This window comes from Tauraco erythrolophus, chromosome 5, assembly GCF_009769465.1.
Source record: "Tauraco erythrolophus isolate bTauEry1 chromosome 5, bTauEry1.pri, whole genome shotgun sequence".
In the NCBI taxonomy this organism is placed as follows: Eukaryota; Metazoa; Chordata; class Aves; order Musophagiformes; family Musophagidae; genus Tauraco; species Tauraco erythrolophus.
The window spans coordinates 72,239,044-72,253,979 of NC_141469.1; the positions used below are offsets into that span (position 1 = coordinate 72,239,044).

Here is a 14,936-nt window from a genome sequence, read left to right on the forward strand (position 1 = left end):
GACCAGGAAATGCTGAAATTACAACCAGGCACCCACCATTAACTGTGCTGCCCCCTGCGTAGCCCTAACATTAAAGGTTTTCATCCAAAGCCTTACCACAGTCCCAGTACGGACTCTGCACTGCTCTGTGCATCGCAGAAGCAGAACTTGATGAGCTGCTGACTACTGCATATTTTCAGGGTTCTCAGTGGAAATAGCAGGGATAAGCAACCCCATGGGGACCTACTGGTAGAGCAGGCACAGGCTCGCTTGTCAAGGACACCATTTGGGCACCTTAACCCCGCATCACCCAGCACCCTGAGGGGTCCCTATCCACTCTCCACCCCCAGAGGTGCCTCTGGAGCTACCTATCCCTCCCCAACCCCACACGTGAGACAACAACACATCCCTCCCCACCTCTGCCAGTACCTCCAGCCCCATAGGTGACACTGCTCCCTGCAGTACATCCTTATAGAATCACAAAACCATAGAATCACAAAACCATAGAATAGTTTGGGTTGGAAGGGACCTTTAAGGGTCATCTGGTCCAATCTCCCTGCAGTGAGCAGGGACATCTTTGACTAGTTCAGGTTGATGAGAGCCCCCTCCAACCTGACCTTGAATGTTTCCAGGGATAGGGCATCTACCACCTCTCTGGGCAACCTGTTCCAGTGCCTCACCACCCTCATTGTAAACAATGCCTTCCTTATATCTAGTCTGAATCTATCATTTTAGTTTAAAACCATCACCCCTGGTCTTATTGCTACAGGCTCTGCTAAAAAGTCCATCTCTGTCTTTCTTATAAGCCTCCTTTAAGTATTGAAAGGCCACAAAAAGTCTCCCTGAAGCCTTCTTTTCTCCAGGCTAAACAACCCTAACTCTCTCAGCCTGTCTTCATAGGAGATGTGTTGTATCCCTCTGATCATCTTCATCGACCTCCTTTGGACCCGCTCCAACAGGTCCACGTCTTTCCTGTATTGAGGTCCCCAGAGCTGAAGGCAGTACTGCAGGTGGGGTCTCATGAGAGCAGAGTAGAGGGACAGAATCACCTCCCTCAACCTGCTGGCCACACTCCTTTTGATGCAGCCTAGGACACGGTTGGCTTTCTGGGCTGCAAGCGCACATTGCTGGCTCATGTCCAGCTTTTCATCCACCAGTACCTCCAAGTCCTTCTCTGCAGGGCTGCTTTCATTCCCTTCATCCCCCAGCCTGTATTGATACTGGGGATTGCCCCAACACATGTGCAGGACCTTGCACTTGGCCTTTTGAACCTCATGAGCTTGTCCATGTCCCTCTGGATGGCATCCTGTCTCTCAGGCATGTCAACTGCACCACTCAGCTTGGTGTCATCTGGAAATTTGCTGAGGATGCACTTTATCCCACTGTTTATCTCATTGCTGAAGTTATTAACCAGTACTGGTCCCAATGCGGACCCTGGAGGGACACCATTTGTCACCAATCTCTATCTGGACATTGAGCCGTTAACCACTACCCTCTGGATGCAACCATCCAACTAATTCCTCATCCATCGAACAGTCCACCCATCAAATCCATATCTCTCATTTTAGAGAGAAGGATGTTGTGGGGGATCGTGCCCAAGGCTTTACAGAAGTCCGGACAGACAACATCCGTAGCTCTTCCCTTGTCCACTGATGTAGTCACTCTGCCATAGAAGGCCACTGGGTTGTTCAGGCAGGACTTTCCCTTGGTGAAGCCATGAGGGCTGTCTCGAATCACCTTCCTGTCCCCCGTGCGCCTTGGTATAGCTCCTGGGAGGGTCGATTCCAAAATCTTCCCAGGCAGAGAGGTGAGGCGGACAGGTCGGTGGTTCCCAGGGCCCCTCCTTTCTGCCCTTTTTAAAAACGGGTGCCGTGTTCCCCCTTTTTGCAGGCAGGGGGGACCTCAGCTGACTGCCGTGACCGTTCAAACACCCTCACTCCCTGCCTCCCCGGTACGTCCCGGGGCCTTCCCGCTCCTGTGGGTGCCCCACGGGTCCCCAACCCCTACACCTCCCCCCGCCCCCCAGCCCCAGCGCCCGCCGTGCCCGCTCGTGCCGCCCCCCGCGCTCCGCCGCGGCCGTTTCGCCCCAGCGCCGCCCGCCCCCCCCCGCCCCCGCGCCTGCGGCCGTTACTCCGTCCGCGGACATGGCGATGCCGGTGCCAGCGCTTGTGTTGCTGCCCGTCCTTCTCGCCGGTACTGGGCGCACAGCGCCGGGGCTGTGGTGGTCGGTGTGGGGCGAGCTGGTCCCGGGGAAGCGGGAACCGAGCCGGTGCCGTGCCCCGGCCGGTCCTGTCCCAGGGAACGGGAAACTTGAAGCGATACCGGGCACCGGCCGGCTTTGGGGGGCGGCCGGGGAATCTAAGCCGGTTGCAGGCATCGACCGTCCGGGGTCAGGGGGAAGAACCCGCACAGGACGGTGCTGGTCGGGGCGTGTCGGGACCGGCCACTGGCTGGTCCGGGACGGGCCCGGTAACGGACATCGGCTGGTCAGGGGGTGCCGGGACCAGGCACCGGCTGGTCGGGGTCGGGACCGGTAACAGACACCAGGTGGTCGGGGGGGGGAATCCGGGCCGCTGCTGGGACAGGGCGAATCCAGGCGGGACCAGACGCCGTTAACGCCAGTTGCTTTCCACAGGGCTCCTCTCTTGTCCCGGAGCCGCTGCCAGCACTCGAGTGAGTACAGCCCACCCCGACGTCCCCGGGAAGGATGCTCCCACCTGCCCGCCATGTCACCAACAAGCCCTCCCAGTGCAGGGCGGCCCCTTCCCCAGAGCCCCAGGCCTAGTGCCGGGCAGGAGTGCCTGGCCTTGGCTCCGGAACCCCAGAGATGCCCCAGATGGTCTCTCCCCACCGCTGTGAGACCCCAGGAGCCTGGCACCCACCTGCTAAGGGCTGCAGGACATACGCCCTGGTGACTCCAGCCAGCTTGATCTGAGGTTGCCCTTCATGGGGACTTGCCGTCCATGTGTCCCACTGACATAAGACCTCTGAAGGAGCCATGTTCTGTAGCATGCATATGTCCTGACACCACAGCTCAAGCTGTGCCAGGCAGTAGAAGCCCAGCCTCAAGCGATAAATTCCCCCAAGAGCATGAAAGATAGTGTGGCACTTTGTAACACTGTGCCAGCTCCTGTTGAGTGCTCCTTTCTGTGCATGAGGGTGCCAGTATTCTTCAGAGGCTCTCAGATCAGAAGCCGATCAGAAACCTGTTTCAAATGGTGTACCTTAGACTTCTTACATACCTGTCTTCCCTAGCCTGCTTGCTACAGGTATGGTGTGCCTGGATGTCCAAGGGACTACAATCCAGTTTGTGGGACCGATGGAGAGACCTACTCAAACGAGTGTGTGCTCTGCCTTTCAAACAGGTAGTTACTTAATTGACATCCTAACTTTCCCTTCCCTACATGCAAGCAAAATATTCACCTTCACATCCCAACTGACTGATAGATTATTGGCTTTGGATCTTTCACACTCTGTCAAACTGCAGTTTTAGCAGTGTCTCCTCGACTGTCGATCCCTTGCAACAGCGTTTAGCATGATACCTGTAAACGGCTTAGGTTGGATACAGTTAGCTGGGAGTACTGAATATTCACTTTTGTCATTCTTAAGGAGGAGCATCTCAAAAGGGTGATGCCTGTCGCAGTAATACAGTGCCACATCGCCATTAAATATAATGCCAGATTATTACCACACTCTCCATCAGAAAACATGAAATACCCCAGCCAAAATGCAGCTTTTACTACAAAATGTTTACATTTAAGATCCAATCTCCTGTACTTCCTTTCACAGAGAAGAGTAAGAATGCCAACTGTTAGGAGAAAATACTATTTTGCCATTCAGATTGCTTAAAAATCAAGAAAAAGATCTCCTAATATTCGAGAGAGGGTGTTTTATTCTTTAATAATTTAATCTTTTTTTAAAAAACAAATTGAAACACAGAAAATCAGTTCTTAGTGAGCGTTGTTACCCTCCATTATGATTGACTGGAAACTTCTGTAGAGCATTCATTCAGTACAAACTGAGAGGAACTGCTTATGAATTGAACTTGATGGTGAAAGGAATTTATATAAATGAAATAACAGAATTTCCGTTGCCAGCAGAGGGAAGAAGTGAGAGCAGCACAACAGCAGTGATGGGCATTTACAAAATCATAAATAGATAGGTCTCAAGAAAGGGAAGGCTGAAATATGTTACTGACTTTGGGGTGGAGGAAAGATTAGTTGTGACCAGATAATTTACGAAGTTCAAATGACTAAGATAGAGGGAACATAGGCCAGAATAAGGAAAGTGTCAAAGGTATCAAAGGACACTTAAGGAAATAATATTTTAAAGAAAGTGCTGAAGTGTGTCAAAGTATGTTTAAAGGTATGCAGATCAGCAGAATTTGGTAATGTTTTCACCAGAGTACCTCACAAACTACCCAAGCAAATGACAAATTGCAAAGAGAATTGGTAAACCTACAGTCTGAAAAAAAAAAAAAAAAAACACAACAAAAAACCAAACACAGCAACTAGGGAATCAAAGGGCACACACAGTACAATCTGTGAAAAGGGGAGAAAAAAGTTGCTCGTGTGTTACACATTAGGAGCCCACTCATCTTTGCTGCCTAGAACGATGTTGGAGTAAGTTGTAAAGCAATTGACTTGCACACAGCAAGAGGTAAAAAAGAGAGTAAGCAAAGCTGGTACAGATTTTTCAGAAATAATCTGATCAAATCTGTGAGATTTAGATTTTTGGCAAGATAACTGGCCTAGCAGAGTAGGAAGCAACAGAACTGTTGCTCAATGACATTAATAAGGCATTTTACATAGCTCCACTTGACATGCACATAAGCAGACAAATAATTATTCAGCTGAACTTGTTAAAGGTTGAAGTCACAGCAGCTTGAAACGCTGTGGTTTAAAAGCAGTAATCAGCATTTCACAGTCACACTGGAAAGAGCTATTAAGTGGGATTTCCTTTAGGTGTAGTATATAATTCAGTATTTTTGTAATGAATTCGATATCAGAAACAAAATAAAAATTTGCAAAATGATATGAGATACAATGATCTGTGCAGGACAGTGTCAAAATTCCCAGGGATCTGGAGAAATGGACCGAAATCGGTACAGTAAAAGTCAAAGACGAGTGCTAAGTATCACACACAGAGAGCGCAGATCCACATCGCAAAGATATAGGCAAGAGAGTGTCTCACAACCTAAACAGTGTATTTGATCCTTTCTCAGAGCAGAACAATGGGCTTTGAGATTCAGCCTTATATTTTTAGGATGTTTCATTTCGGGGGCATGATCCCTCAGTTCCAGACGGGTGCATGGCAGATCCCTGAATACAGCATTGCACATAGCACAAAGGACTCTCTAGACAAACCTGCTGTTTCTTTCCACTCAATTCCTTCACTAATTCATGGTGGGCATTACATCTTATTAGCATGAGATATAATGTACATGTTTTGTGTGAAACACAGGATTTAATCTGGTTACATACACAAGATAGATTTTTATCTTAACCATCTTTTTTTGCTAGTATCTTACATGCTCAGAAACACGCATTTTTGTCTGAAGGGGCACAGGGAGACTATCCTGATTTTTTTTTCTTTAATAATTCAGTAGTTGGCATACTCAGTGGCTTTCTAGTTCAGTCTGGAGTTGTTGTTCTAAAGTGTTTGACTCGGCATCAACACAACAAGGATAAACCACTTTGTCTTATTGGAAGAATTTCAGCTTTGAAAAATTGTTCATAGTCATAAGCAACGGTCATTTCACTTCAAGGAGTCTAAGGTACAGTCCATCCCACTCTTTAGGAGAGGAAAACAAAGAGATCTTTCTGCCCTTCTTAACAAGCTGCATGACTAGTAGTTGCTGAGATAAATATTGTAATGTGGTGATGTAGAAACAGATACACGGGCATATCTCATAGTGGATTATAAAACAGTCACTTCTAAATTAACTTAGGTGATTCTCAACAGCCAGATTGCAGGTCACTTCCAGCCCATGTTTAAGCCCATTAAAGGACTTTTTAAAGGGAGTTGTACGTCCCTGATGGCCAAGGTCATACCGTCCATGGGTTCTTTTATCTGTGCAAGAGTGCATGGGCACCTGGAAAGCCCCGTGAACATCAGGAGTACTGCCGGAGAGGTTGCTGTGGCTGATCCATGATGACATGAGACACCTGCAGCAAAAGTGCAGCACAAACTCTGCCCATCCTGATTCTGCAGTGCAGCCCATTAACTGTAAGACCACAGCTGGTCTTCCTGCCTGCCTTTTTTTTTCTTTTTTATAGCTTAGTTCTAATTCATTCATAAGAGGGTGCTCAAATGCAAATCCCAGGTCTCTTTCACACTCAGTGTCCAGTAGCAATGACAAAAGTTGATCTTAATTTAAACCTAGCCTGGCAGCACTCAAGCAGCTTGAGCTGCTTCTGCAGGGTTTAGCATAAGGGCTATCCTTCAGCTGAACTTTTCCTTTCATCTTTACATGTGTTTTACATCCCCTGGGCTTGATTTTTCCTTTCGCATTCCTAATCTGTTCCACTACCTTCTGGTTAAAAGATCCCTGATACAAATACTAGTGCAGATTATCCCTGCTTTTGGGTAATCATAAACCCCTTGAATTTCATGAGAAGTAAGCCAGCTTGATTCTATTAAGATAGAGAAGTGAAATGAAGATCTAGGGCATTCTATCTCTTTCTTTTTGTAGCTACACTTGCTTGGTAAACTGAGATTCGTAAATGGAGTGCCTCAAAGTACCATGTATGGAACTTCCAGAAAAAAAGTCTAATGTTCCCAAACTAAGGGACACTTGGCTAAAATTTCCTCAAAGAAGATTCCAGTGTTCAGAGAACCACACATTCAAATTTTAGTGAAGCCTGGGATGCAGAGATGCATCAGGATGCACACCCTTCCCACTGAAATCCCACATGAAGGCAAGAAATATTGTAAGCATTAGAACTATTTCCCACTTCAGGGACTGTGAAGTTGCACTTGCATTAGTGCTTTGTAACAAAAGCTTTAGTCCTCATTGCGAAATTAGTCCTGTGGTTTGATGCTTCTCAGATTTGCAGATAGCTTTATCAGGTTTTTATAGGTAACAAAGCCTGAAGTGAGGTTGCCTCTGGTAAGCTACTCGCTCTGTGTGTGAGTCATAAATCTTTGCATCACAGTTACTTTGCAGTAATGTTGCCGTAAGCGATGCATTTAATTGAACACATAGAAAGACATAGGAGAGTCTGCTTTATAAAATGTCTCTGTTAAATTCAAGTAGTGCTTCCCTTCTAAAATATTTTTCTTCTGCTTGCAGTGAAAATAATAAGGATGTCCAAATTTTCAAGGAAGGAAAATGCTGATACGACAGATGGCCACTTTTCAAGAAAATGAGAGGGACATAGCCCAAACAGAAACAATGCTTTAAATGTACTTTCTATGTAGCTTGTCTTAATAAATAAGCTTGCCTGTTTAAACAAAGTACTGTTACTGCATTGAAACCAGTGTTTATAAACAGCCATAGTACACTTATAACCTGAACCTTGACTTATTTTCTCATGGAAGACAGACCATAGGGTAAGAAAGGGATGTCCTGACTGTATACCAGTCAGTCAGTTGTTTGGAGAAGGAAATGAGCGGGTACCCAGTGCCATTTCCACAGCAGCACCTGGGAGCGAGGAGGCCCCACCACCTCTGTCACGGGCAGTGCTGGCAGCAGCTGCTCGTCATTTCTGGGAGGATCTGAGCCCGCAGGTGTCAACAGCCCCTGGGGAGCCACCAGAGGGGTTTCCTGTGGCAGCTACCAAACTGGTGAGGGCACCCTGACATGTGTCAAGCCTCTGCCCCAGGCTCCCTACCTGCTGGTCCTGCTGGCAGTGGGCAGCAGCCTTGGCACCCTCTGCTCCTGCTGCACATAACGGCTGTTTCAGAATTCTGGAGCTGTGGGCAGCGGCATGTGCTGCTCCCCAGGCCCCTGGCCCTCTGGGCTCTGCTTCCTGGGGCACCAGTGTCAGCACCCTCGTCTGGCACCTAAGAGCCACTTACTATGGCAAACACGAAAGCAAAAACGGAAAACTCAAGACTCGAGTAAAAGGGCGCGTTCCGAGGCAGGTCTGGCGGACCTTCCCACAGGAAGGGCGTGCGAGTACTGGGGTTCGGTCCTTTCCTTCACCCACTTTGTCATGCACGTGGGCACATCATAGCCTTTCTTACGTTTGTTTTCTTCTGTTCTGCTAAACGCCTCTGTTGTCTGCATATTACTTGAAATTAATTGTATTTGGGTCGTCTTACGGTGCGTTGGTAACATACGGGGGGCTTCTACCTTTTGATCCAAGCCAAGTGGCACCAGCTCTAGCCTTGGCCCCAGGCAACGGCTTCGTCAGGCTTCGCCGGGCAGCAGCAGCACAGGCAGAGCTGTACAGCACACTCCATGCCTGATGAACATTTACAGGTCAGTGACTTCAGTTTTGGAAAACAATAATGCTTTTGTCTTATAGTTCCTTTAAAGATCGAAGCTATTCTTATTTTCCAGCACACACCAGCTTTCATTTCCATCGGGCACAGACTAATCATTGACGGAGGGATGTCATGTGTGGCACAACAGGAGGGCTGGAAGCTTAGGATAAAGTGGTCACATGGAGACATGAATATGTAGATGGAAAAGAAAGATGACCAGTGTCTCCCAACAAGGTGTTGATTGCGGATGGAAAATCAATTTCTCTGTTGGTGGCAAATCCATTTGAGAAAGTTCCTGTGTGCTCCTAGCTGTTGTTTCCATATCCAGATCTAGAAATTTTCACTTTTGCAAATTGTACCAAATGCCAAAGCATTTGTGTGCTATGCTATGGATTAACAAGTAGATGGAAATGATAAGCCATTTCTTTTTGTATTGCTGTTTTGCTAACTAACTGTGCTTACAAGGGAACTTTAACAACTGCAGTCTTGTTAGTTGTAGAAATGCTCATTCAGTATTTGACAAAAGTGTGCACAGCATTGCATATTTTTGCAAAACTCAGAAAAAATATCTGGGTTTGTAAACATCACTGAATGAAACAAATCCAAATAAAAAATAGCACATAGGCTGACAATCACAATCACACTAGAGCATTGGGTCCCAGCATATGAATGCTTAAGATATAACCTTAGAAGTGACTTTAAATTGTCCTATTTTTCTGTGTATTTGAGAAGTGGTGAATACAGCACTGCATGTAATTACTCACCAAATCTGCCCTCGACATCTGTACTTCATTTTCTGTACATTAAAAAGTTCTGGCAATTCCCACAGGTAAATTTTGACAGCAAGATTTGTGAGAAAGAAGTGCAGATGTATGTCTCAGATCCTACTTCTTTCTAGCCTTACCCAAGAGGAGATACCTCTCATTCAGTAAAGACCTACAGAGAAGGCGGATGGAATCATTCCTGTGCTTGGAGTCTTTGTTGATGTGCTTAGAGTCTTCAAAGGTGAATGCCACTTCGCAGTAACTTCTGTCTATGAAGACTAAGGGAGAAGGATTACTATGCAGAGACAGAAATTTCCTTATCATGGTCTGAAATAATCTTGATGGGTGTTTGATATATTTTTAAACATTATTATAAAGTTTCAACATTTCTTATAGTGTATTTTATTATGAAGTTATATTATTGCTTTATGTAGTGTCATCTTCTTTATGTGCTTTGCAACAATGAAAACTAAAATGTAGAAAAATAAATTACTCTTATTGTTGTCAACTGGATCCTTTCAGAGCTGAATTTAAAACATCACTTGTATTCTTTCCCAAACTCAAAATAAAACAAAAAACAAAACAAAACAAAACAAAACAAAACAAAAAAACAACAACAACAAACAACAAACCAGTATTGTACTCCTGTTTGGCATTTATAAATCTTTATAGATCAAAAAGTTGATGTCTCCAAATTTCAGTACAGTGGACTTAATTTTTGTTTAAAATCAGAACTTTGTGGTGCATGTAGGACAATGCTAGAAAGGCTTAATCATATCATGCCTTAATCCTCACTCAAAAAAAATCCTTTCTCAAACCCAGAAAAAAAAAAGCAGTAATGTATTCCAGTTGGGTGTTTATGAACCTTTATAGCTCAAAAACATGGTGAATTTCAGTATGATAGGCTCAATTTTTGTTTTAAGTTTAAACTGTACATTATGTTTAGAACAATGCTGGTCTTATTCATATGAAGAGTAGGACTCACATTTCTAGAGTAGGACTCTAAGGCTTCCTATGAAGCCTTAGGACAAGGCTTGCATGTATGAAGAGTCCTCACTCTTATGATTTAATCCCATTGCCTTCAGTGGTGCTGTTAGAGGTCCATTTTACATACAGGTGAGGTAGGAAGTCATCTAGATGACAGAGTGCTAGAGCTGCAAAATTAAATGGCAAAGAGGGAAAGACAGCCTGTGGGTCTTGCATCAGTGGGTTAACATTGATGACTTCCATGTGCTCAAATTGCCCAGAATTTGAACAATCTAGTTGTTCCCAAAATTGTCAGCCTCTTTGGCTGCAGGAATGGTTTCACTGCCGGCAACTCTCGCCTCTGTTGCTCAGGCAATTCACCCAGCAAGGTGGTTTTTGGAGCCAGACTATGCTCCTGTCCTTCCTATTTCTGGAGTCATTGGATTCCAGAAGTGTGTTACTTGGAGGTTCAGAGTGAGATGAAGTACCCAGTCGCTGAGACCATAGCCGCATCGCACTGGGTCTGGCAACCCTCTCAGTTTCGGTACCCAGAGCTCCTTGGAGTAGGTGGCATTAACTTTTCCACTAAGTCAAGGCAGAGGCATTTCTTTTCTCTTGAGATTCTTTTTCTTTTAAACTTTTTACATTATTCTTCCTATTGTAATAAATAAACAGAATTGAAAGCAAGAGTTGCCCGGAATCTCCTTATTTATGCAAACTCCTTCTAATTGTACTTTTATTTGCATGTGTCTTCACCCTCCAGGCAAACTGTTTTTTTGGCTGGAACATTTCTGAAAGTTTATTGCAACTGCTGTAGCTATGTTGCCCAACTTTCCTTTTGCTCTCTCTTATTGCATTTTAAATTGTGCTTTATGCTTCTTGCTGTACTTCGAACTGTTTAAACATACATTTCCAGCTGGAGCTAAGAAGTGTATTTCTCTCTAGCAGAGAGACTGGTGTATAGCATTGAGTTATACCATGCCTGGTCTGACAGGAATTGACAAAATCCCAGCCTTGAAATTAAAAATTGACTAGTACAGGACTACTCATCAGTGTTGGGTGACCGCTATGTTCAATTTATCAATCAGATGTATTAAAATCCGTATGTCACTTTGATTGCTCAAAGTGTTGACTGGCATCTACTCATGGCATCTATGAACTAGCTAAAATCAGCAACATACATAGAAGGATGTTACTCCAACCTTTGGACATCAACAAACCTTATGCCAAGCATTCTCGTTTGCTTATTTCGGCTGCGTGAGGCTAACAAGGGATTATACTAGCCGAATGGCATGATTGTGAAACAAGTATGAAAGGATCTCTTTTCTGTCTGAGATCAACTGCTGGATAATATTCTGTTTGATTAGGATTTTATTACATTTTCTGACTTCCCAGGATCAGCACAGTCTTCATCTGACTGGGAGGAGAATGTGCAGCCATCCATCTAGGTCAAATTAACGTGAGAAGATGTCTTACAGGCTTTTGCTAATGAAGGGTAGGTACAAATGGCTTTGTTCTTGGTTGAGCTTTTTTAATTTATTAAATTCCCAACTCTCCTTCTTGTGAAAATAAAATAAAAAAAATGTTCAGGAAACATACATAAACAAAATGTTCCTTGGACTCCAGGCACTGTTGCCCAGCAGACACTGCAGTGTGTTTTCTGGGACAGCTGGGATCCAGCTCCAAGCTTAGTTGTGGGTAGTTTAGAAGTGCTCAGCCTTTTTGCTTCAGGCACTCTTTTGAGGGTTTGCAGGTTTCCTCAACCAGGTGGTACCACACTTCGGTTTGAACAAGAAGGAAAGCATCTCTCCTTGAATTGCTGGCAGAGTCTTTCAGGACTGGGGATCCTGAAGTTCTCTTATGTGTGATAGAAATGTATCAAACTCACCACGCTTCTATTGAAATATTTAAGGCTCAAAAAATATTGTTAGCTGCTGAAAACCCTTGTCTATTATAGAATCATAGAATGGTTCGGGTTGGAAGGGACCTCAAAGATCATCTAGTACCAACCCCCCTGCCATGGGCAGGGAAACCCTCCACTACACCAGGTTGCCCAAAGCCTCATCCAACCCGGCCTTGAACACTTCCAGGGATGGGGCATCTACAACTTATCTGGGCAACCTCTTCAGTGCCTCACCACCCTCTGAGTGAAAAATTTCTTCCTTATATCTAATCTAAATCTGCCCTCTTTCAGTTTAAAGCCATTGCCCCTTGTCCTATCACTACATGCCCTTGTAAAAAGTCCCTCTCCAGCTTTCCTGTAGGCCCCCTTTAAGTACTGGAAGGCTGCTATGAGATCACCCTGGAGCCTTCTCTTCTCGAGGCTGAACAGCCCCAACTCTCTCAGCCTGTCTTCATAGCAGAGGTGCTCCAGCCCTTGGATCATCTTCATGGCCCTCCTCTGGACCCATTCCAGCAGCTCCATGTAGAACATGATAGAATTTCTATTGGAGAACATCTATCCAAAGGTGCTGGCCATTAACAGTCACCCAGGAGACACTTCTCTCTTCTTCTTAGACACCAGTGTAGTGTTAGCCTGTACTCTATGTAGCCCATCCATTTGTCCTGGGTAGCACAGAAACACAAGCAAGAGCAGAAGGGAGAGGTCTAACTGGGAGAGCCATGGTCTGAATCCTGTGGGAGACAAGTCAGAAGGAAGGGCTGTGGATAGAGAAGAGGATTCTGAGCTCTGTGAAAAGACAGGGTTCTCATAGCTGTTGTTCATCTCTGAGCCCTGCAATAATATCAAGATGTTCCAGAGACTAAGAAATATACAGCAAGGTCAGCATCAAGGCCGTGCACATCCTGTGAGAACACCTGGCATAAACAGGGAGCTGTGTACATACTTGGACTGCTGTGTAAGACTTAAAAATACAGGAATACACGATTCTACCATTGATTTGAGCCCAGAAAGGGGCTCCGTATGCTGTAAATTTGGTAAAGGGAAAATAAACTTAGATTTGATCTCTAGCATTTTGCAGATTCCATGTGCTTCTTAGGCTACAAATGGCACCCGAATCAGGCTTGAGGAGAAGAACGACTTAAAGAGGCAGACCGGTGGCGTACCCCTAGCTGGGTGGAGGAGGACTGCCAAACCACACGTGCAGACTACTAATGAGATCGCCAGTTGCTGGACAACTAAGGTGAGCAGCTGCGGGAAGATTTATCTGCCATTACAATGGGGCAGACTGCTACAAAAGAGCAGAAATTACACACTGAGATTCTGCAGAGAATTCTCAATGAGCAGGAGTTCAAGGTCCAGACCTCACAGTCAAGCTGCTTGTATGGGTGCGGAATAATTGCCCGTGTTTCCCTGCTATGGGATCCTATGATAGCCAGCTATGGCAAAAAGTTGGTCAGAATCTTCAAAAAAAAAGAGATTTGCAGTTAAACATTCCGAAAGCACTATTGGTGACATGAAGCCTACTTTATGTAGTTTATGTAGCAGTGAGATCTTTATGCTCAGCTGAGGACAGTTTGCAAACTGCTGTGGGGCCCCCTCCATGTCCTACAGCTGATAGACCGGTCGTATCTCAAGATGATCACTCTCTTGAACTATTACAGGAGGTGATAGAACATGATGAGGTGCTCAATCCTTGAGGATCCCCAGCTGGGGATGACGCGTTGCTTAAAGACCCTTCTGATACAGGGCCCGTTGATCCGCAACAGGAATTTGATTCATATCCACCTTTAACTCCTGTGAAAGCCACGACCAGTGCAGCACTGACTGCTAAAGAAATTCTGCAGCGTCAGCGTAGAATACCCCCTTCCAGAACAATGGGACAATGAACACCCCCGCTGACTCCAACTGCACCCCCATTTGCCCCTTCTCCATACCGGTCAGACTGGCAGGTAAAGGAGAAGTTTCAGTGTCTGCCTCTGCTGACATCTACGGGATTACTAGATAAATGTCATGCAGAAGCGCTAAAGACAGGAGAAGTGGGGCTTCTGCAAGCGATGCCCGTGATCTACAGGCCTAATGCCCCTCCGCAGTTTGAGCATTAGCCACATGAACTTGTTAAAGAGATGCGCAAATCTGTTAAGGACTATGGACTTCACACGTCATTCTCTATGAATTTATTTCAAGCCACTGGGGAATCATATACTATGATCCCTACCGATTGGAAATCTGTATTACCATTGGTGTTACCTGCTGCCCAGTATTCCGTATGGTTAACTGAATTAAGGGAGCTTGTGCCTGTACCAGCTCTGGATAATATGTCTGCCAGAATTAATGTGGGTCAGAATGAGCTTTTGGGGGAAGGTCCTTATACCACGGATCAGGCACAGGCAGAGTTACAGCAGGTGGCTTTCCAACAACTGACTGAATTGGCTATGAAAGCATTAAGACGTATCCCTGATTTTGGGACAGGGGAGGCTTCCTTTGCTTTCATTCAGCAGGGAGCACAGGAACCTTATGAACACTTCCTTGATCGGCTACAAACGGCAGTTCAGAGGCAAATAGAAAACCCAGCTGCTGCAGATGTGTTGTTATCCCAGCAGCGATTGAAAATGCTAATGCAGGCTGCTGGTGAGCTATCGATCCTATTAGAAATCGGGCAAAACCAATCGCAGATTTAATAAAGGCGTGTCAGAATGTGGGCTCAGAGCACTATAAGGCAGAGATAATGGCAGCTGCTTTGGCACAACAGATGGTTACGGCCCGAGCAGTTGTTAAATGTTTCTCCTGCGGACAAGAAGGGCATATCAAAAAAGATTGTCCTAAAAATAGAAATCAAAGCAAAACGAGAGCTCCGACTCAACTCTGCCCACGTTTTAATAAGGGATATCACT

At 45.5% G+C, this 14,936-nt stretch overlaps 1 protein-coding gene across 1 annotated transcript; it reads left to right on the forward strand.

Moving 5' to 3' along the window:
• The first annotated feature begins 2,123 nt into the window (after positions 1-2,123).
• Positions 2,124-7,319, forward strand: SPINK2 (serine peptidase inhibitor Kazal type 2). Its single transcript, XM_086612382.1, has 4 exons — positions 2,124-2,172; positions 2,615-2,652; positions 3,235-3,344; positions 7,274-7,319. The coding sequence occupies exons 1-4, from the start codon at positions 2,124-2,126 to the stop codon at positions 7,317-7,319; spliced, it is 243 nt and encodes an 80-aa protein (XP_086468508.1).
• Positions 7,320-14,936: the final 7,617 nt, after the last annotated feature.

What these genes read in the sequence shown, in the direction of transcription:
- SPINK2 (XM_086612382.1), top strand. Translation starts at nt 2,124, where the DNA reads ATGGCGATGCCGGTGCCAGCGCTTGTGTTGCTGCCCGTCCTTCTCGCC. An exon ending in GCTGCCCGTCCTTCTCGCCG is followed by an intron (nt 2,173 to 2,614) that starts GTACTGGGCGCA and finishes TGCTTTCCACAG; the next exon opens with GGCTCCTCTCTTGTCCCGGA. An exon ending in GAGCCGCTGCCAGCACTCGA is followed by an intron (nt 2,653 to 3,234) that starts GTGAGTACAGCC and finishes TGTCTTCCCTAG; the next exon opens with CCTGCTTGCTACAGGTATGG.